Source organism: Amphiura filiformis, chromosome 5, assembly GCF_039555335.1.
Source record: "Amphiura filiformis chromosome 5, Afil_fr2py, whole genome shotgun sequence".
In the NCBI taxonomy this organism is placed as follows: domain Eukaryota; kingdom Metazoa; phylum Echinodermata; class Ophiuroidea; order Amphilepidida; family Amphiuridae; genus Amphiura; species Amphiura filiformis.
Window position 1 is genome coordinate 24698412 of NC_092632.1, and position 23017 is coordinate 24721428.

At 35.8% G+C, this 23017-nt stretch overlaps 1 protein-coding gene and 1 long non-coding RNA gene across 2 annotated transcripts in view; both read right to left on the reverse strand.

Annotated features, from left to right (window-relative positions):
- The window catches only part of LOC140152083 (ATP-binding cassette sub-family C member 9-like), a 37709-nt gene extending 22310 nt beyond the window's left edge, over positions 1 to 15399 (reverse strand). Inside the window, exons 1-5 of the mRNA XM_072174382.1 lie at positions 15048 to 15399; positions 4364 to 4557; positions 3575 to 3648; positions 2905 to 3082; positions 678 to 839 (exon numbers count right to left, since the gene is read on the reverse strand). Coding sequence (XP_072030483.1) covers positions 678 to 839; positions 2905 to 3082; positions 3575 to 3648; positions 4364 to 4557; positions 15048 to 15399 — 960 coding nt within the window. The remainder of the gene's footprint in view (positions 1 to 677; positions 840 to 2904; positions 3083 to 3574; positions 3649 to 4363; positions 4558 to 15047) is intronic.
- On the reverse strand, positions 9122 to 12394 carry LOC140152847 (uncharacterized). The gene is made up of 3 exons (XR_011859051.1): positions 12129 to 12394; positions 9788 to 9875; positions 9122 to 9275 (listed from the first exon to the last, which is right to left on the reverse strand). It is a non-coding gene; the product is annotated as an uncharacterized lncRNA (long non-coding RNA).
- Positions 15400 to 23017: the final 7618 nt, after the last annotated feature.

A 23017-nucleotide genomic window follows, 5' to 3' on the forward strand; every position in this document is an offset into this window, starting at 1 on the left:
ACTGCTCATCATCGTGCAATAGTATTCTATCTTCCTCTGAAGGACAGCATCTCATGTATATTAAATTTAGTGCATATTTAAAACGTTTTGACACCATAAAATTTATAAACTAGTGATTTGATTTCGTTACGCATTCACCTTTGGGCCATTACATATCGGAACTCCCTTAGTTGCAAGTCCTCACTATCGGAGTTTCTGGCCTCAGCCCTACCGGGCTTACATCCTTGGCGTTTTTAAGCCCTGACGGGCTGGGTCAAGTATCAAGAAAAAAACATCAAGGCCGCAAGCCCGTTAGGAGTTCCAATATATAAATACCCCGTAGGGCAGTAAAGCAAAACCATTCGTACAGTTAATGTAACGCTGACCAACGGAGGACGGCAATTTACATGTGATGCTGTCCTCCAGAGGAAGAGAGGATACTGTTGCACGATTCTAAACATGAGATGATGAAGAGTATTCCATGCATATTCTACTACTCACATTGGGTGCCACATTGCAATGTGGTGATGATGTTGCCGCTGGCAGTTTATTATGCTTAATACTAAAATGAATGAAGTTTGTGAAACAAAACGAAAAAGATACAGGACACCGACAGACATGCAGATAAACAAGCACAGATAAAACACCTCCACCCTCACACACCACTTAACGCCCACACACCCCCACGGAGAACAAACCTGGAGTGACGTCCGTATGTGAACACCGACCACGTTGCTCTGATAGATGTTTTGTTGGAATGAAAAGTACTGGATAATGTTAGCAAAGAAGATGACTCCCACCAAAATGTACCCATTGGAGAAATAATCTTTCAATGTTATGTACTGATATGAAGAGTCTACCTGTTGATGAAATTACAGAAGACAAGAGAGATACTGTTAACATACTAAGTAGGTGACAAAATACCGTCGAAAAAATTACCAGTATGAGGACTTCTGTTAACTAACCCGGTAGCTAACCATGTTGATTTGTCTGTAGAATGTACTATTATGGCCGTCACATCTCCGTGAAACAGTGTGCAATAAGCAGCTACAGGTAGTAATATTTGTATAATTGACATATGGTCTCACAAATTGTATCTATATTTGAAGAGCTCTGTTGCAACAGCCCTTACATCCACGTTTGGCTGAAATTGAGTTATTGACATGACATTATAGTGTGGGTAAAAATACACATTTTGGTGGTTGTTTGACCTTCATACCACGTTCCCTTTCGTATATTTCCTGTTTGTTTGAGAAATCTTAGACAATTTCCGGAAATCTGAACTTAAAATGAATATAAAATGTTAGGAAAATATTTTTTGATGTATAATAATATCCTTGAATGTTCTTTGACTATTAAAACCAAAAGGAACTATGTTTAAAAAAAAATCATTGTAATTAACAGAAGTTGTAGCTTCGGAAATGCTCAAAAATTCATAATTAAAAATGTAAATAATATATTTCAATTTTTCTTTTTGATTTTGATAGCATTAGTCAAGTTACATAAAGTAGTGCAAACAAATGTGCTCAAATTTGATTGCAAATGTGGTTTCTAGAAAAGGGTAAATTTATTTTGTTGCAAAAGCCCTTACATCCACAAAAGTCGCGATATAAGAGAAATAATCAAATAAATACGAAAATGGTACCAAACCTATTCTTTTAGTTTCTATTTATCAACACTTTATCCGAACCCAAATTGAATCAAATCGAACAAGTAATACTTGCACAATTAAAAAAATATCTGTTTTTCTCATAAAGTCAAAAAGTGGCAACAAAGCTCTTCAGTACATCGTTGTATTTTTCCACTTCGATGCACCTGAGCACACATTTTCGTCCAAGAGCTCTCAAGCAAACAGTGAATTGTCTCCGCACAGTATTTGATTACACTACATGGTTGAGTGCATAGCAATGTAAGAGCTGTGGAGCTTCTAGCTGAAAAATGGCCCCTTTGCTTGGTTTTTGTCGAAACCTCAAGTGTTCTCTTCATCCAATCAGAATTTTTTCATATCAAACGAAAGCTAACACTTCCCCCTAAAAACACTGTTCGTCACTAGGTCAAGAGATAACGCAATTCAATGTTATAGTAAGGCGAATGTGGAAAATAATCCAAGCACATCTTTTGACCAAAAGGTAGGTTTTAAAAGATAAAACCTCAAGTGTTCCTTACAATATTTTTCAAATTTTATGTCATTAAATGAAAAAGCACACTTATATTGTCCATATGCTAGCGTCATTAGAATGAGCAATGATCAATTAAACATGTTAAATTGCAAATCGTGTGCAAAACGTTACAATTTGCAACTGTTTTGTCATACTATGACTTTGCTAAAGAGCGCTTACAAATTGATATGGTTTGAATCGTTTTGTTCCCAAAAGCAGTATGATTCGACTAAATTTATAAATACGTTTTTTATAAATACACACGTGACCACCTCCGCGCTGCCATAATAGCTTGTAGACAGTAAGTCTCGAAGTGACCTTCTACATAGCGGGTCTTCCTATACATTTGAATGCAAAGCGGAACAACATGACACTACTGTGCAGCAAAATTGTAAATTTTGCTCAACTTTGTGATTATATTGTAAACGTTTCCGTCGTTGAATATTTTTTCCGGCGTCAAATACTTTTAAAATGTTGTTTTTGATAACATAATTATAAATTCGGAATCCCCCATGTGTAATAATCTGGCTCTTAAATCAATACTTAAATTTGATGATATTTATCTAAAGAGTTCCAATCCTTTTCTGTAGAGTAATAAATGCATGGGGATTTAGTCACGCTCGCTGGTCTTGTTATGTAATTCCCATGGGTCAAGTGCGTATTTATAAATCCGTGTTCATAATATAGTCGAAACATACTGATTGTCAAGACATTTCAATGACATAACAGCAGATATGGAAGGTCTTTGATTTGATATCATACTTACCTGTTTTGGTTCTCCATAGTCAATGATATAGTCTACAATACCACTGAGAGCTAGTGGACCAATAAGACATGACAAATCATACATAAGACGACTCAACCCAGCAAAGAAGATTTCCTTCTTGTATACTCTTGAAGACTTTCCATACTGATGGAATTCCACCGCTTGAACGTTTCTTATCCTGGTAAAATAAACAGTAAAAAGATATTAAAGGTTGCTGGATATGTATAAAAGCTGGAAGTTTAACTTTTTAAACTCTTCGAAATAAAATCCACAAATCCCAAGATCAAATCCAAATGCTCCGTGGTAATAAGTTGACAAGTCGCTATCTGTACTGCTGCTAAGCTGAGTCAATGTGCACTTTCTGATAAAAGCATGAGAGTGCCCACACATGAAGCACATGATCCAAAGTTTATTTTAAGATGTAGACCCATTTTGGATTTGACCCCTAGTGACCTCAAGAGGTCATGAAAGGTCACATAGGGCTTAAAATGTGAAAATGCTCCAATCTTGTCGACAGATATACCAAATTATCGTTACAGAGTTATTCTACAAAAACCTCTTTTTGGGGTAAAAATGACACATTTCAACTTGCTCCGATTTTTACAAAAGTGATGGCAAATTGTCCGTTTAGCTGACACAAATCATAAAAAGAATAGTTTTGCATATCTACTGTGTTAACCCTCTGAGATAGATGTTAAAAATGTCAAATGCCATTGCCTGGCCATAGGCCCTATTGACCATTGACTTCCATTGCAAATAACAAGTAAAGAGTACATTTTTGATGGTAAGTACTATACTGTTTCTTGATTCGTATGTCAAGACAAACAATTTGCCATCAATTTTGGCAAAATCGGAACAAGTTGAAATTGTCACTCCTGTACAACCAAAAAAGTGCTGTTTTGACCTAAAAATTAGGTTTTTGTAGAATAACACTGTAACGATAGCTCGTAGATAGCACAAACTATAAATTGTTGAAATCCTTGTGATCAGGCGAATAATTTGGTGTTTCTGTCGACAAGATTGGAGCATTCTCAAATTTTTACCCTGTGTGACCTTTCGTGCTCTACATCTTAAAATAAATTTTAGACCATGTACTTCATGTGTGGAAATTCCCATACTTTTATCACAAATCTGGGAGCTTAGCAGCTAAACTAATCGAATCGACGTCGATTCCATGTTGACGTATCAAGTCATCGATCATTGACGTTGATTTTTCAACTCAGTGCCTGCTGGCTAATTGAGTTTCTACACAACAAAGCTACTACACTGTAGCAGATCACACGTGTGTGTGGTAGCAGATATTGAACAACTGGCGCTCTGCGCATGGCATGTACACACATTGCATTTACTGTTACTCTAATAACTCTATAACTAAAACCATCTCATTTACCTATATAGATTATCTCATTTAAATCGAGTGTTAACAGACCATATTAACGAAAAAAGCAAGGTAACATACCACTTCTTGTTGGAAATCTTCTTTGAAGATTTGGTATAAATGCTCCGCACTATGATTTTCAGGCAAGGTTCCAAGATCTTTCAGTTCAAGAGGGTATCGGAATCCAAGCTTGAAGAGCCAATTGATCCACCAAAATGTGAATTTGTAAGGCAACGAGACATAGTCTTCTGTGTATTTCATATCATGGAATTTGACTTCCAGGGTCCTATTTCATAAAACTTAGGATTCATCCTAAGTCGGACTTAGGATGAATTGATTCTTCCTAAGTCTTGAACTCTTCCTAACTTTAGGATTGATCCTATCTTCTATATTATAAAGCAACTTAGGAAGAATATCCTTCCTAAGTTTCTTCCTAACTTAGGAAGGGGTCAGGAGGTGTCCTAACTTTAGGGGATTCTTCCTAGAGTCCCTATCTTAGCTAAAACGTCAAAAAAAACATGATTTTTGTGATTTTGATGAAAATCAAGGGGGAAAAGGGTTTAAATGAGTCTAACTCCGTTATTTTTTAAAACTTGGATCTGAAACTTTGCAGATATGTCAAGGTTGATATAAACTTACCATCTATAGTAAAATAAAGTGAATCTTATATTTTCACTATCTTCTGTTGTCATGGTAACATGTTTAAAATCCACAGATTTGGTAAAAAATGAGTCTAACTCCGTTATTTTTAGGAACTCGAACCAGAAATTTTGCAGGTGTGTCAAGGTTGATAAAGGATAACCATATATAGTAAAATAAAGTGAAACAAAAATTTTCGCTATCTTCTGTTGCCATGGTAACATGTTACAAATCCACAGATTTGGTAAAAAATGAGTCTAACTCCGTTATTTTTAGGAATTCAAATCTGAAACTTTACAGGTATGTCAAGGTTGATAATAGCTAACCATAAACAGTAGAGTAAATTGAAACATATGTTTTCGTTATCTTCTGTTGCCATGGTAACGTGTTTAAAATCCACAGATTTGGTAAAAAAATTAGTCTAACTCCGTTATTTTCAGGAATTCAAATCTGAAACTTTACATGTATGTCAAGGTTGATAATAGCTAACCATCAAAATGTCCGTTTTCTCATTCAAAACTTCATCTACTGCATCTAGTACTTGGTCAGTAGAGTAAATTGAAACATGTTTTTGTTATCTTCTGTTGCCATGGTAACGTGTTTAAAATCCACAGATTTGGTAAAGAATGAGTCTAACTCCGTTATTTTTAGGAACTCGAACCTGAAATTTTGCAGGGGTGTCAAGATTGATCAAACCTATACATATATAGTCAAAGAAAGTGAAACATATATTTTCGCTATCTTCTGTTGCCATGGTAACATGTTACAAATCCACAGATTTGGTAAAAAATTAGTCTAACTCCGTTATTTTCAGGAATTCAAATCTGAAACTTTACAGGTATGTCAAGGTTGATAATAGCTAACCATAAACAGTAGAGTAAAGTGAAACATAAAGCTATACATATATTGTCAAAAGAGGGAAACATATATTTTCGCTATCTTCTGTTGCCATGGTAACATGTTTAAAATCCACAGATTTGGTCAAAATTAGTCTAACTCCGTTATTTTTAGGAATTCAAATCTGAAACTTTACAGGTATGTCAAGGTTGATAATAGCTAACCATAAACAGTAGAGTAAAGTGAAACATGTTTTCGTTATCTTCTGTTGCCATGGTAACGTGTTTAAAATCCACAAATTAGGTCAAAAATGAGTCTAACTCCGTTATTTTTAGGAACTCGAACCTGAAATTTTGCAGGTGTGTCAAGGTTGATCAAAGCTAGTTCCAAGTAGAAATTCTGCTACTTAAAAAATCCTAGCAATGCATACTAATTAAATGTGTCCCTGGCCCTATAGAAGCAAAAGTTATTAAATATACAACTTTATCCAGCTTTGATTTTTTTAGTATAACAAGTAATTTTTTCTTCTTTTTTTTTTGGGGGGGGGAGACCTGGATGCCCGCTCGAAAATTCAATCCGGTACCCAAGTACATAATTAGCCGTTAGGTGAGAGCCTTACTTTGTGTATAAGGTTTTTTGGTGTTAACAGATTTGGTTATGATGAGAAAACAGGCATTTTGATGAGAAACAGCCAAAATGAAAAAAAATTTTGGATGAAAAAAAAAAAAGCTGTTTGTGGAGAGATAAAATTTTCTCATCGTAGAGAACATAATTGACATGGAGGAACTTGAACACAAAAAGTGGGATGGCTTCTTTAATAGGCCAATCAAATTAAGGAAAATCAGGGTTTAACCCACCACTAACTGCAACAGAAACCATTTAATCACCATCACCATTCATTTCAGAAAAGTATAGGCCTATTATTATTAAAGAAAATATCAAAAGTCCAAGTAGTGGAACAGTGCCTAATTTGCATCAATCCAAAATGGCCGCTTATGCAGGGGTGAAATTTCAAAGTTGGTCAAATCAAATCTTGTTAGAAACCATACCAATGTTTTGCTCTCATCATAAGGATACAGAAAAGTATAGTTTTTCCAGTCTCTGACATAAAGTTCTTGAGTTATAGGCAAACAGGTCAAAGGTCACATTTTGGGTCCACAGTCGTTTACAATGGAAATATGCTCCAATTTTAATCCAACTGGTCGAGAGGAATACATTGTGGTTTTAGCAAGATTTGACCAAATTTGAAATTTCACCCCCCCCCATAAACGGCCATTTTGGATTTATGCAAATTAGGCCGTGTTCCACTACTTGTATTTTTGGGGACTTTTGATATGCTTTTGTGTTAGCTTTTGGGAGATGGATGCAATGCATGCAAAATGGATTCTGTTGCAATTAGTGGTGGGTGATTTGGTCTATAACCTTAAGTAGTTTTTAAACCAATTATCAAAAACACTAAAACACACAAAACATAATGCAACTTCAAATCATAAGTACATTTTGGAAATCATTTTATTTATTGCATAAACGTTCACTACAAACTTGCTTCACATTTTGATTGTTATGATAACCTTTAAGAGGAAGCCCCACCAGAGCAGTTCTGGGGTGAACCAAATCTGCAATGTTATCAAATTAATCAGTGACAAGGTTATCTCTGAATTTGACAAGGGCTAAAAATTATTGATGTTTTAATGTTATTGGCAATTGCATCAATTAGCACCTATCAAATTCAGAGATAACCTTGTCACTGATTAATTTGATAACCAGGCAGGTTTGGTTCACCCGGAAGAACTGCTCTGGTGGGGGTTCCTCTTTAAAAGAAGTCTCCGGCAATCACAACATTATGCCTTATATATAAGAAAAATAATTATCAAGCATGAATCACATGGTTTTATTTAAAACAAACTCATAGTGACCATAAAAGCGTCGAGTGCAATGGCGTCTCAGTAATACAATGAAGGCGGACGACAATGGAGCACAAGTAACCATTACGTCATTGCACTTAGATAATTTTGGTGTGGGAATTTTGAATATCGCGTGTTGAGAGCCGACTGTTTTTATTCGTTTTTATGGTCAATATGAGTTTGTTTCAAATAAAACCATGTGATTCATGCTTGATAATTATTTTTCTAACAAGGCATAATGTTATGATTGCCGCAGACCCCGTTTAATAGACATGGACCTTCATGTAGTAATTCTGTGCGAGGATTGGAGGAAGACATACTAATATTCTAATCTTAGTGGCCTTAGTGTTTGATCGGGGACCTCCTACACCAGTGTCAAAGACCAATGGACCCCCCTCTCAATTGACTAAGAATGAGAATAAACTATATGAATTTCTGTTTTTACTATCATCAACTGTGTGTAGGAATGTCCAATGTTTTGCCTTAATGGATAGGCCTACCGCAAATGTGCCAGCATGATTCAGCATCCACAACTCAAAATATTGAACCTGCCTTACCTCTATCACACCGTTCACACGGCTAGTAAAAACAACAATTCCTCCATCAAAAAGCTATTCAATTTTCAAAATAATACTGAGTGCCATTCTTTTACTCATAGAAAAGATAGGAGTGAAAATAAAATAGAAATCATGGTGTTGCTGTATAAAGTGGACAAATTTGCATATTTAAGTGTTTCCGTACTGTTTTTAGGGGCTGTGCAATAATTATGAGCCTTGGTGGGTCAGGTGGGAGGGGCAACACATTTTGGCCAGCTGAAAGGGAGGGTGTGTGCAAATTTTGACAAGCCGAGTGGGGGGTAGTAAGCGATTTTTGGCATACATTCATGGGGCACCAAAAAAAGGAAATGGTTCGGAAATGCTTAAATATGCAAATTTTCCTGCTCGCTGTGCTCGCAACATGTATCTAGACCAATGAAGGTTTGAACAAGGGGGGAGGGGGCAAAGATTTTTTGGCAGGCTGAGAGGGGCAAGCGATTTTTGGCAGGCCGTGAGGGGGGCAAGTGATTTTTGTAGAGCCGTTCGGAAATTTCATTGCACATGCACAGCCCCCATGAATGTTAAAATCCCCCCCCCCTTGGCTTGCCAGAAATTTCTCCCCCTGGCTCGCCAATATATCCCCCCCAAAAAAAAAAAAAAAAATTACTCTCCCACCAGAGCTCATAATTATTGCACAGCCCCTAATTGCTCTGCCACTTGAGAGAATATCACAACAATTTTTTCATGTAACCATGGACATGAACAGTGTTATTGCACTTACCTGTAGGTGCATTTTGCAATTGTAAATTATATAACATTTGTAACTTTAAGTTCTAGTCCATCTTAAAGATAGTCAGGTAATATGTATTGTCATTTACTTCCAATTTTAGAGATAAATTTATCCAATCCTTATAAAAATATTTATAGTGTCATTTAAAAATTTACTTTGTACCAGTCATGTAGCCGGGACATGTAGATTGCATAATCATCAAGAATATGATCAGTCTCTTGAGTCACAAATTGTGTTGTTTCTCCTGCAACCATGGCAGCTGTAAGGTTGATTTTTAAATCATGCCCCTGTAAAATAAGACAAAAATAGTAAGAACATATCAACGCGTGAATTAAATGGAAAACGTTTTGACATGTTTCTAAATAGGTTAGGTCTCTGGGTCTCAGCTAGCTAGCTATTATGCAATTTGCAATGAATTCTGCCAACGTGAATTTCAATTTATCGAATGAAATTAGTTAATTACCATCTAAAATTATTTTCCAACGCCTAATCTGTGAAACGTACTGCTTAAAATATAACCGACCAACTTTCTAAGTCATGACACAGACACATATATTATTACATAATTTGTACTGAAGTCTGTTTACCTTTAAAAGATCCCAATTAATTTTATTTTGAATTTCTTTAAATTTTAAAAATAATTTTGATTTAAATCATGGACCTGATACTGAAAAGAAATACAAGGTAAATTTTTTCTTCATATTGTGGATTTCATCATTACATGTAAATAAAGAGTTCTAAATTCTCTGTTATCTTTTATCTGCATGGGTTTGCTGTTTGCATTCATTATTCTACTTACCATTGACAGATCCACTGACCACTGCGTCTTCACAGACTCTTCATAGAAATCAAACCAATCCACTTAACACATTGATAACCAGCATCAACTGCAAATCAAACACACAATTAAGCATTATGATCAGTTAATTTTTAAAAAGAAATCAAACTTTATAAGGGGCAGCTTCAAAACTCGACTGCCAGTTGCCCACTGGGTCATTGGGCTCAGCTTCTAATTGCTAGTGTTCACTCATGTGCTGATGTCCACACAAGCACATTTAAAATCAACGGCACATTGAAATCAAGGATTTTTCAAGATTTTAGGCCTAGTAAAGCTTTACGAGGCCTAAAATCTCAATAAAATTCTTGATTTTACTGTTCCCTGTAAAAGCTACGGCATATTGAAATCAAGAATTTTATCGAGATTTTAGGCCTCCTAAAGCTTTGCGTAAAAGCTACGGAACATTGGAATCAATTAAAATTCTCAATTTCAATTTTATTGAGATTTTAGGCCTAATAAAGCTTTACGGGCCTAAAATCTCAATAAAATTCTTGATTTTACTGATTTTATCAAGATTTTAGGCCTCGTAAACGTTTGCGTAAAAGCTACGGAACATTGGAATCAATTAAAATTCTCAATTTCAATTTTATCAAGATTTTAGGCCTAATAAAGATTTGCGAGGCCTAAAATCTCGATACAATTCTTGATTTTACTGTTCCTGTAAAAGCTACGGCACATTGAAATCAAGAATTTTATCGAGATTTTAGGCCTCCTAAAGCTTTGCATAAAAGCTACATAACATTGGAATCAATTAAAACTCTCAATTTCAATTTTATCGAGATTTTAGATCTAATAAACCTTTACGAGGCCTAACAGCTCGATAAAATCCTTGATTTTACTGTTCCATAAAAGCTACGGCACATTGAAATCAAGGAATTTAGCAAGATTTTAGGCCTCGTAAAGTTTTGTGCAAAAGCTACGGAACATTGAAATCAATTAAAATTCTTAATTTCAATTTTATCAAGATTTTAGGCCTCATAAAGGTTTATGAGGCCTAAAATCTCAATAAAATCTTGATTTTACTGATGATTTTAGGGCTCGTAAAGCTTTGCGTAAAAGCTACGGAACATTGGAATCAATTAAAATTATCAATTTCAATTTTATCAAGATTTTAGGTTTTGTAAACTTTTACGAGTTTAAAATTCTTGATTCTACTGTTGAAAAAATTTAAGTTTAAGAGGCCTAAAAATCTTGATAAAATCCTTGATTTCAATGTGCCGTAGCTTTTAATTTATGGAACATTGAAATATAAAATCTTATCAAGATTTTTAGGCCTCTTAAACTTAAAGCTTTACACCCGTTAGCGTTGGGTGTTTTTGACAGCATGAAATAAACCAAACAATTATTATTGCAAAATTTCTCCAAATCTATGCTAAGGCTACGCATGAAATAGAACCGAGAACAATATTGATCACGGGATGAGTACGAAGTAGGAAACCAAATTTATTCCTGTGATTTATTTATCTGGCCAGCTATCCACTGGATCGGGAGAAAATAATAAGAACCCCTTGGCCTTTATTTCAATTTCGCTGACCTTTGTGTGCTAAAACACCCCTATTTTTCCAATTTCACAGACAATTTTGTCCATGGACAAGCCCCAAAAATGACCCCTTTTTCCTCGATTTTGGTAACGATCGACGGTCAGTATTGCAAGTTGAGTAACCCCACCGGGCTTTACAAAGCCTAAACTAAAACTCTCAATAAAATTGAAGTTGACAATTTTAATTGATTTCAATGTTCTGTTGCTTTTACTCAAAGCTAATTACGAGGCCTAAAATCTCGATAACAGTTCTCATTGTACGTGTGAACGCTATCGGTGGAACAATAGTCGGGACATGGCAGTACATGCATGATTGAAAAAGGACATGGCAGTACATGCATGATTGAAACAACTTACAAGTACCGGTACAAAATTATGCATTGCGTGCCTAGCCTATAAATTATATTTTAAATTACTCCCCCCTATTCCCTATCGCAATTTACTGCCTGAAAACTTTACAATTCCTGACCGTGATGTGTATGGTAAACTGTCTAAGCAAAAATAAAGGCCTATTCAATAAATACGAGTCTGCCGTGAAGACATTAAAAAGCTGAAGTTTACCCCTATACATTTGCATAGGGTTTCGTGTGCCTCCACAGAAGCTCACAGACGCCGATTTACTTCCTTTAAAATTTCACGTTTTCTGACATTTTTATGGCCAGACAAAAGCACATAGGTAAAATAATGTCATTTACTAGCAGAAAAATGAAGAAAAATCCTCAAATCATACATATAAGCCATGATTTGAGGCAATTTACTCACCATTTTCACTTTTGTGTGCACATTGAAAAAGCGGCCATCTTGGTTTCTTCTCTAGAGGAGCAAACTCATGAATATGCAAATTAGCTTCTTCCACAAATACATGGCATACTGTTGAACTATTTAGGAAGAATCAAAATAGGATTCTTCCTATCCTAGGATCAATCATAAGTCCTGACTTAGGATGAATTGTATTGGAACTCTTCCTAAATAAGTTAGGAAGAGTTACTTAGGATGAATCCTAAGTTGAGCTTTATGAAATAGGACCCTGGTCTTCATTCAATTGTCTTCCATCAAGTTTGCACACCTATAATTAGTAGGGAATCTTATAATAATGATTTTAAAAACTTTGATATTTTAAAGATCATTGGGCAGGTGAACTTGAAGTTGTATGAGCTTCATTCAGAAGATCGTTTGGCTTATAATAATGATGGAGTGGTATCACAATTTATCATTTCGGTATGCACAGTTCACTAAATATTTACATTTTAAAACACATCGATGATTTAACGATGTAAAAAAAACATGCATGCGTGACGATGACAATAAACCGTTACGATAAAATTTTTACCACAATGCTGCATATGTATGTTGTGGAATAACTCTGAAGGTTTATGTATGTTATAAATTCTTCTTTGGAAAGATTTTAAAATTGTAATATCATAAAAGGTCATATTTTCTGAAGCTTTATGTTAATGCAAATTCTCCATATTTTCAGTGGAAAGCTTCATATTGAAAATAATAAATTTTACCATAAAAGTTATGATCTCTTTCATGATGCACACTTATTATTATCATTATTGTGGATTCTATAGGACTTTTTAATCTACATGTTCATACTGCACACTGTGAAAATTTCAAGAAATAGAAAGGTGCATTTAAAAGTTATATTAAGGGGGTACTACACCCCTGCCCAATTTTGTGCCCATTTTGCATTTTTCTCAAAAATTATAGCGCATTGGGGACAAGTAAGATATGTATATTATAGGGGCAAGGACTACAACTACTGCACTGGAAATTTTATTTCAGCACAGACAACATTTGTGGAGTTACAGTCAAAAATGAGGGAAAACCAATATTTGATCAATAAATCAATAACTACTTGCTTTGAGTTGCTGCACATCAGCCCCATGCATCTGTGCATGAGCAGTGTGAATGTGATACATTCAGAGGTGAGTGTTTGGTTTAAATATTGTTTGATGTGGTTAAGCTTATACACTCACACTGTACTTGTCACGGCTATATACTACTGCACATCTTGCATCATTTAGCATGTACAACACACAACTGTGTGTTCATATAATACTCTATCACATCAAACAATATTTAAACCAAACACTTACCCCTGAATGTATCAATTAGGTCTGGCATTTCCCACTTGGAGCAAGTCGATCACATAGTCATCCGCCATGATGATGAATCTGACCCTGATTTCAAGGAAGGAAACCCCTCTTTTGCAAAATTCGATATTTTTTAAACAACGTTCCTTTTTTGGTATTATTCATGAATTAAACACACACTGTTTAAAATTCAAGGACTGACTTTTAAACAATGTTGTTCAAAGTTTGAACAACATCGTTTTAAACAGCGACATTTTAAACAGTGTTTTTGCTGTGTATACTACACTGGGCATCATGGAATGATTTGCACATAGAAAAAAGAAGGAAATAAATAAACAAATATATATATATATATTAAGGAAAATTTTAGTATCACACTCCTTGCATAGAACTCGGGCGCTGTGGCTACCCCGGTTGGTCATTTAAGAAAGTGAAAGACAAAATGGCTAACAAACAGAACAAGCCTAACATCAAGAAAGACAGTACTAGTAATCCCACTAAGGGTTTTGTGGTGATCCCGTACGTGGAGGGACTCGCTGACAAAGCCAATCGGATCTTCCGGAAGCACGGAATAGCCACTGCCATGAAGCCCAACACTACGCTCCGCAAAATGCTAGTTCATCCCAAGGACAAAATAGATCCACTTAACACTACTGACTGCGTTTACGAAATACCTTGCGCTAACTGCAATCACTCCTATGTTGGTGAAACTGGTCGGAAATTTGAGACACGCCTAAAAGAGCACCGAAAAGAAACGGACAGGGTGTCTAAAACCAAAGCTAATTACACCCGGCAAACCCGTAAACAATCCACAAGTGAGCAGTCTAAGTCAGCTATAACAGACCATGCAGTACAACAAAACCATGTTATCAATTGGGACAATGCTAAAGTTCTATGCAAGGAGTGTGATACTAACGCAAGACATGTCAAAGAATCAATATGGATCAGGAGAAGAGGAACCAACGTCATGAACAGAGACGAGGGGCCCACTACCTGAGTCACGTGTATGATCCTCTCCTGGCTGTAAATACACCCTCTACAGTCGGGATTCGTCCTACCGGAAGTAAGGATCATCCATCATCATTCTGATGATGCCTGTCGACCATGATAGGCGAAACCGTCAATAGTGAGTAAATTATTTGGTTTTGTTTCAATGAAAATTTTCCTTAATGTATATCTACAAACCTGATGAATCTATTCAGTGATATATATATATATTATATATTTCAGTCCGGAAATGGGTAGATGTCAAATTTATATTAGAAACAAATCAAGCAATTATTAATCACAACTTTGAACCAATTTATGTCGGTAATTATGTTACTATACATTACCTTGAACGCTATAAGATACAAATCCAATAGTGATAAGAAAACGTATAAGACCATCATCACGAATGTATTCCAGAGTATTACCACACTGATGTCCACATTTTCTTGAAAGAGTAAACTTATTCTCAAAGCATTAATTGCTATGCAGCATAACCAATACACAAACAGCAACCAAATCATGAGAGGTTGCCGCCATTTTTCAGCCCATTGGTAATAGATCAGTGAAACAAAGGTTGCAATGAAAAGCATACATGATGGCAGATAAAACTGTAATTGTAGAACCCGTGGTTCATTTCTTAGCATTTCTGTTAATATGCCTTCGGCTAGTCCGGCTAATGCACATAACATCACCAACAATAGTATAGTCCATCTGCATGTATGCCCTGTCCATTTTGTAAGATACCTTGAAGGTGGCTCAATTATGGTACACCAATATTTTCCGATTAAAACTAAGCAAGCAATGATTGCGAATATGAAATGAAGCAAGAAGGCAGCAAAATTAACCGAGCATTCGTTCATATACGCTGGATTTTCGTCTGATTCATATGAATCATTGATTTCTTTGCAGAACCAGGACCATCTCTTCTCTTCCTCGGTTGCCATTCTTGTAGACCTATAAATACACCAAAACAGAAGTAGGAAAAGAATATAGAAGGTGTAGCCTATGACAGGCAAACAGTAATTTACCATGATTCCTATATTGTCTTGGTTTACTATTAAATAGAAGTACGACACAGTAAGAGAAAAACCAATCACAGAAAGTACCTTTTACCCAAGGAAACATTTGTGCTATTTTATACTCTGATTTAAGGGATGGGGTATGAACGTTTGGACAGTATATATTGTGGGACATTAGAGCACATCAAAAATATCGAATTGCATTCTGAATACGAAGAATGTCCCTCTGATGTCAAATAATTTTGATTTTTGAAATTCGCAATGTAATACACATTTTATGGCAAATGATTAAAAATTGATTATAAAAAATTGTATTAGAACATTTGCAGTAGGTTGTTAAAAATGTTTTTCAATAATATGAATGTTTTATATCCTTTATATGCCCTTTATATGACCCGACATTTAAACGTTTTCTGGCAACCTTTTCTAACTTTTTGCGGATGATGTCGAAAACGTTTTGTGTTTGCTGGGGTGTGACCTTTCAAGACCTCTAGCAAATAAGGTACCATACAATTGGAGTCCAATTGTAGGGTACCTTAGCAGTCAAGTTAGCTCAATCGTTAAGGCGTTCGACTATGGTGCGAGAGGTTGCGGGTTCGAACCCTGGCGGTGCCTAGTACGCTCTCGTGGAAAAAATTGAGTTAGCTTGAAATTCCCCCTGGTCAAGGAACTCACTGCTAATTTGTCTCGTTGTAACCCGTACGAAACTCGGGGAGATGATCCTGTTTGCGATGATTATTTGTGGAATGTCTAGGGTGTGCGTTCTTGAAGCAGTAAAGTCCCTGATTTGTTGTTTAATGGTTTATGGTATGACGTGGGCCATAGTGGTCAGTGACAACCTGTAAAGTGTGCTGAGGCTTGTGGATCAACGTCTAGGCGTTGTGCCTGTGAGTAGCGTACTATAAATCACTGCGTTTTTACCCCACCCACCCCCAGCAGTAAGCTTGAGTGTCTATACTAACACCCCATGGTATCAAAGATTCGTTGACATGGGTTTTGAACTCGATCATTTTTTTAAAACCCCTTGCTCCTAGACTAATAAGGTCGGAAATCCTGAAATTGTGTTCAATTACTTTTAAAGAATATAAATGTAGAATTTATTCTCACCTCCATACACTGCTAAGCACAAGTAGATATAGGCCTAGGTTACGACGCGACGTCACGTGGTTCGGAAGTCACGTAAAGCTGTAGGTTCCAAGTACAGTCATCCCTGTGCACTTTAAAGTGTCAGAGCTATTCGTAAAGAGAAGGAGGACCACCCCACAACTGAGTTGACGTGATGCTATAAAAGCCCTGTCGATTTATCTGAGAAGAAGAATGAAAGGATAGATGGTATCTCTTCGTGGTTGTAATCGCATGCATGGAAACGCCACTGCACAATATATCTTGCGCAAAAAGTTCGAAGTCCAGTTTTAAAAGGGATGTACCGGCAAAAAGATGAATTACAATGAGTAAACCAGCCGCAGCTGGTCGGTACAAAAATTGTTATTATCTATGAAACCACTGACCCTCATCATGACCCTGCGATGCCCAGACAGCATTTTTGGGGCGCCCTCTACGGAGGCGTCCCACAATATAGGCATGAGTTTGTGAGTAGCTTCTAATTTCACTCTTACTAGATTTACTCCGCAATTGTTTTGCTAAAATTATGCCCTTGCTCAGAAATAAAACCACAATATGCTTGGATTTTATTTTATTGTTTTCTGTTATGCACGGGATAAAATGGTGTGCGTATAATTATTCTTTGTTTAAAACACAAAATTAATGGATTTGTAAAAACACCAAATAATCCGTGACCTTTGTACCTTTGTAAGGCTTTTAAACTGGTTTAAAAATCAGTTTACCGCCTCTTAGAACCCGATAGACGGTGACCAACACCATGGACCACAATAGCCTAATCTCAATGGCATAGTCCAATAACCTCAATTAAACAATCATAGTGCAAAATTTGACCTAAGTTGCAGAGTATGAGTTTTAGTACCCAAAGTTTCAAAGTCATTCAATGAATGTACAAATGTATTGGGGTTAAACCGATGGCCTTTGTTTGTTAATTACCATAAAATCCATATAGTGGTTATTGTCAAACTACAGTTGCCAAACTTACAATATGGTGACCCAATAATATGATTTTTATTTGTGGATGAATTTTGCTGTAATCAACGGAATCTGGCGAATGATTCAATTTCAGTCCAGATTGATACCAAACACATTAAAAGTTGGTACATTTTGATGAAAATGTGATATTTTCTTTTGAAATAATGCTGGGCTTTTCTTCTTACCAACAAGAAATCATCACCACTACGTATGCATTATTTTTGTGATGACCTTCAAGATAAATTGGCTATCAGAAACAGAGATAAGGTTGTTTATTCTACCAGAAGAATTTAGGCAGATATGAAATATGTTCGAAGTTTTATAATACTAGTCAACAGTCGTTATCAGGTGTTAATTCTAATGATATACATTTTGCAGACATGCTGGATCAGGAATAGATCCATTGTCCATAGGGGAAGTCTTATAGATAATATTATATCCTGAATTTAAATGCTATGAATGATATAATTAAGATCTTAGACATCAATATTGTCTTTTCAACAGAAACAAGAACTACCTTTAAACAGCAGTCAAGTTAGCTCAATCGATAAGGCGTTCGACCGTGGTGCGAGAGGTTGCGGGTTCGAACCCTGGCGGTGCCTAGTACGCTCACGTGGAAAAATTGAGCTAGCTTGAAATTCCCCTGGACAAGGAACTCACTGCTAATTTGTCTCGTTGTAACCCGTACGAAACTAGGGGAGCTGATCCTGGTTGCGATGGATATTTGTGGAATGTATAGGGTGTGCGCTCTTGAAGCAGCAAAGTCCCTGATTTGTTGTTTAATGGTTTGTGGAATGATGTGGGGCCGTAGTGGTCAGCGACAACCTGTAAAGTGTGCTGAGGCTTGTGGATCAACGTCTAGGCGTTGTGCCTGTGCGTAGCGCACTATAAATCACTGCGCTTTTCTTTTTTTTTTTTAAACAAGAATTTGTCTTTAAAAAAGACAAGTTCACGGATCAGGTGTATAGTACATGTGCTTTGAGCTATACTTTGGTCTAACATTTAATATTCATATCTAACCTACTCTGCACTTATTCGACAATAAATAAGTGATATGAGGCTTAATAATGATATCTGCGTATTGACTCTGCAAAACAATATTTTTTAAAAACCTTATTTTGCATTTAGTTTTTCAGCCCCCATCGGGAGCCACCTACAGGATCTCATTTTGCATTTAAGTTTTTATTGTGTTGCAAAGTAGCAAAACTTCCTTTATATATGGTGCAATTTGTGCCTGGAAAAGGCTATCCCCTCTTACAACTATATCAACAGGTCTGATTTCTATAATGAGGTGTCACCGGGTTTGCAAGAGATAATAATACCAAATCTAAACACCATGAAATTCACCACATCACGACCAAGCTCACATTGGGCGCCCCATTCCTTTTTTAAAGGACTTTTTATTTGTACATGTTGCGATGTACTCTATCGGCCGGCAGTGGTTGGTTTTGATACACACCACTCCACGCCATACATAAATTCTCCCAGCCACATTTCCCCAATGTTTATTATTTATTATTATTATTATTATTATTATTATTTCAAAGAACTTATAAAGCGCATTTCCCATGGATCAATGCGCTGTACAAAGAAAATAAAAATACATCAAAAATACACAGTATGGCATTAAAAACAACAATATATCACAGCATGGTAAAATATACTCCTAATTACATCAAAATTTGAATAAAACAGATATGCGCAGCAATCTGAACCACAATTAAAATAATTAAAAATACACTTGAACCCAAATAGGGACATATATCATTATAAAATACATATTATTATCAAAAAGCAATGTTTAAAAACTACACATGGGAGTGAATACCTGCAAACAGGTCTACGAAAATACATAAAAAGACCTAATATTTTGGAAACAGATAGGTTTTTAAAAGTTTCTTAAAGGATTGCACATTAGGAGCCTCGCGCAAATTGGAAGGCAAATTGTTCCATAACCTAGGTCCTTGAACAGAAAAAGATTTATCCCCATAAGATCTTTTAGTTTTGGGGATTGCAAGACGGGTAACATCTTGCATGGACCTAAGCCCACCACGGTTACAACTGTACTTGTGAAGAAGGTCCTGCAAATATATTGGCGATGAACCGTGAAGACAATTGTACACATGCACCAAGATCTTGAAATTGTCAGCTAATTGAGACTATCAAATTATGGTATTTATACAAATACAAGATGAAGGAAAAATTAAACTGGTCTGATTTCCATCTCCAGGACCCAATTTGGTGGAACAAAGATGTTCGGTTAAAAACAAAAAAGTTTTTCTTTTACCCTACTTGGGATGAAAAAGGGATCCATTGCATTTCAGATCTTTATATGGGTCACAATTTAGTTAAAACCTTTGAAGATTTGGTTTTAGAATTTGATATTTCCATTAAAGACAGGAGAAAATACAATTATTTAATGAATGGGATTTATTTGGATTGGTTCCAGAACCCTAAGAACATTCAAGAAAACATTTTTGATACTATTTCTGCTTCGCTTTTAGATGCAAAGAAGGTTTCAAAACATGCCTACTCAACTCTTAGGAACCAAGCCACTGTTGAAGCTGAAAACAAATGGGTTGATTGTCTCGATGTGTTTGATGAAATTGAATGGAACTGTGTGCATAGTAGCAATTTTAAATGTACTATTGAAACCCAGTTACGATCTTTTTATTTTAAAGTTTTTCATAGGGCAATTTGTACAAATAATTTTCTTCACAGAATTGGTAGGGTGGATTCACCCAATTGTTACTTTTGTAATGAATTGCCCGAAACAATTTTGCATTTATTTTGTGAATGCAAGAATGTGTCTCCCATGTGGGATGAACTATGTTTTTATATCAACAGTGTCACTGGGGATTCTTTTACATTTTCCAAATTTGATAAAATGTTTGGTATCAGGGATACCTCAGAACATGACCTTTGTATTAATTTCCTTTTTCTGTGCCTTAAATTTTACATTCATAAGTGCAGATTTAAACAGACTAACCTTAGTTTCAATGCTTTTCTGAATATGGTCAAATTGAAGCAGAAAATTGAGTATAAAATTGCTGAAAGTAAAGGTAAACTGCGGCTCCATTTCAAAAATGGACCATTGATCTTGAAGCATCTTAAATTGTTGTCCTTTTCTTCAATTATTTTCAAACTGATTATGGCAGGATCAAGATGGGTGTAACCAAGTAATGTGTGCACTTGTTTGACACAAGACTGGTGCTTGTGTTTTGTTTGTAAGAGTGAACGTTCTCTTTGTCCATCGTCTTTGTCTCATTTGTGATTGTCCTTTGTACCTGTTCTTAAAAATTTTGACTATAATATTATGATTTAATTCATGATCGTTGGGAACTGGTGGCCCATTATGTATGTTTTTTCTCCCTCCACCAGTTCCAAGAACAGGGAATAAAAACTTCAAAAAAAAAAAAAAAAAAAAAAAAAAGATCTTGAAATCGATTCTCTGCTGGACAGGCAACCAATGCAACTCTCGCAACAGAGGCGCAGCACTAGTGCGCTTGTTAACTCGGAAAATGAGACGCGCCGCGCGATTTTGAAGCTTTTGGAGACGTTGCATGCCACGGTTTGAAAGGCCACCTAACAGAGAGTTGCCATAGTCCAGCCGAGAAAGGATCAAAGATCTTACTGCATGTGCACAAGTGGTTTGGTCAATATAACGGCGTATTCTTGTAAGATTACGCAGGTGGAAATTAATACTACGACACAGGGCGCTGACTTGCTCATCCATGGTAAGACTACGATCAAAAATATGAAATTAAAAAAAAAAAGTAAAAATAAGTTTGGCAGAGGTGGGCACCGCTATCATGGATACTCCATAAGCCTAGCGCCTTAGACCGCTCGGCCACAAAATTGTGGATGTCACATAACTACTTGAAACTAAATGATGACAAAACAGAGTTCATGGTTAATTGGATCAAAATATCAAACTGCAAAAGTCCATGTTGCACATATCAGGGTAGGAAATGCCAATGTTATCCCGTCATCAGAGGTTCGAAACCTGAGTGTTATTTTTGACTCATCCCTTTCTATGGAATACCATATTACAACAGTGTGTAGAGCAGCATATGCGCCCATTAGAAACATAGGTCGTTTTCGTAGACATGTAAACAGGGAGACTGCCGAAATGATGGTACATGCCTTCATAACATCCAAGATAGACATTGGCAACTCTCTGTTTCATGGCATCACAAAGACCCAACTGCACAGACTACAGAGAATTCAAAACATTGCTGCCAGACGTATAACATACACAAAACCACATGAGCACATTACACCTGTTTTACATGACTTGCATTGGCTACCAGTTGAACAAAGAATCACGTTTAAAATAGCCTTGTTTGTCTACAAGATCTTGTATATATCAGCTCCAGCATATTTACTTGTAACCTCCGTTCTGCTACAAAAGGACTTCTTCAAGAAACAGTTGCCAGAAACCAGTGGGGCAGCAGATCATTTCATGTTTCAGCTGCAAACTCTGCCAAGAGCTTGTATAGTTTCAAAACAAATTTGAAAACACATTTGTTCCAAAATGCTTTTAATTGACTCTTTGCATATCATGAACTATACATACGGGCGCTTTATTATTATTATTATTATTATTATTATTATTATTATTATTATTATTATTATTATTATTATTATTATTATTATTATTTGAAACTTATTTGAACATATAATCGCAACTTCAACATAGGCCTACCACGTGACAAGCAAAGGCAGAAAACGTACCATATTTGGGAATTTTATTTGCTTAAAAACATTAATGTGTATAGCGCTCAATTGATGTTGGAGATTTACAGAAATCCGACAATAAATGGGCCTCTACATGGACAATACGTTATATCGATTTTGACTCGCCGTATAATACTATAGTGGAGTCTACCATTTTTCTTGCATACACGTTCGATGTTTTTATCAATTATATAAAAAATCCACATTATACCTCAATTTTTTTTCAGGAAATAAAAGATTAGATTACCATAAAAACGAAACAGTAATCTTTGGCGGGGTTTAATGTAATTTTTACATAGAATTTTCAACGTTTTTTCTATCATTATTCTTGCTCAATTAAAAAATATTTTGGCGTATATAAAATTGAAATACAATTCTCTGCCTCTTAAACGATATCAAATGTGCCACAATTGGGTATCAGTAAATATTCATATATTCTTTTATACATAGGATGCTTCAATTTTGACATTAAAAATATTTCATTGAAAACCCTCTCACTCGGCTTTTTAAAAAATTGGACTTATCAACATGGAACTACACCTTTATCTTGACAATTCATTTGCTCGCCCTATTCCTTTTAAAGGAATTTTTATTTATTGTGAACTTGACTTACTCATTCTTTCATTTCTCTTGACAATTTTTCATTTGCCCACCCTATTCCTTTTAAAGGAATTTTTATTAAAAAAGGTAACCACGCTTCTCTAGAATG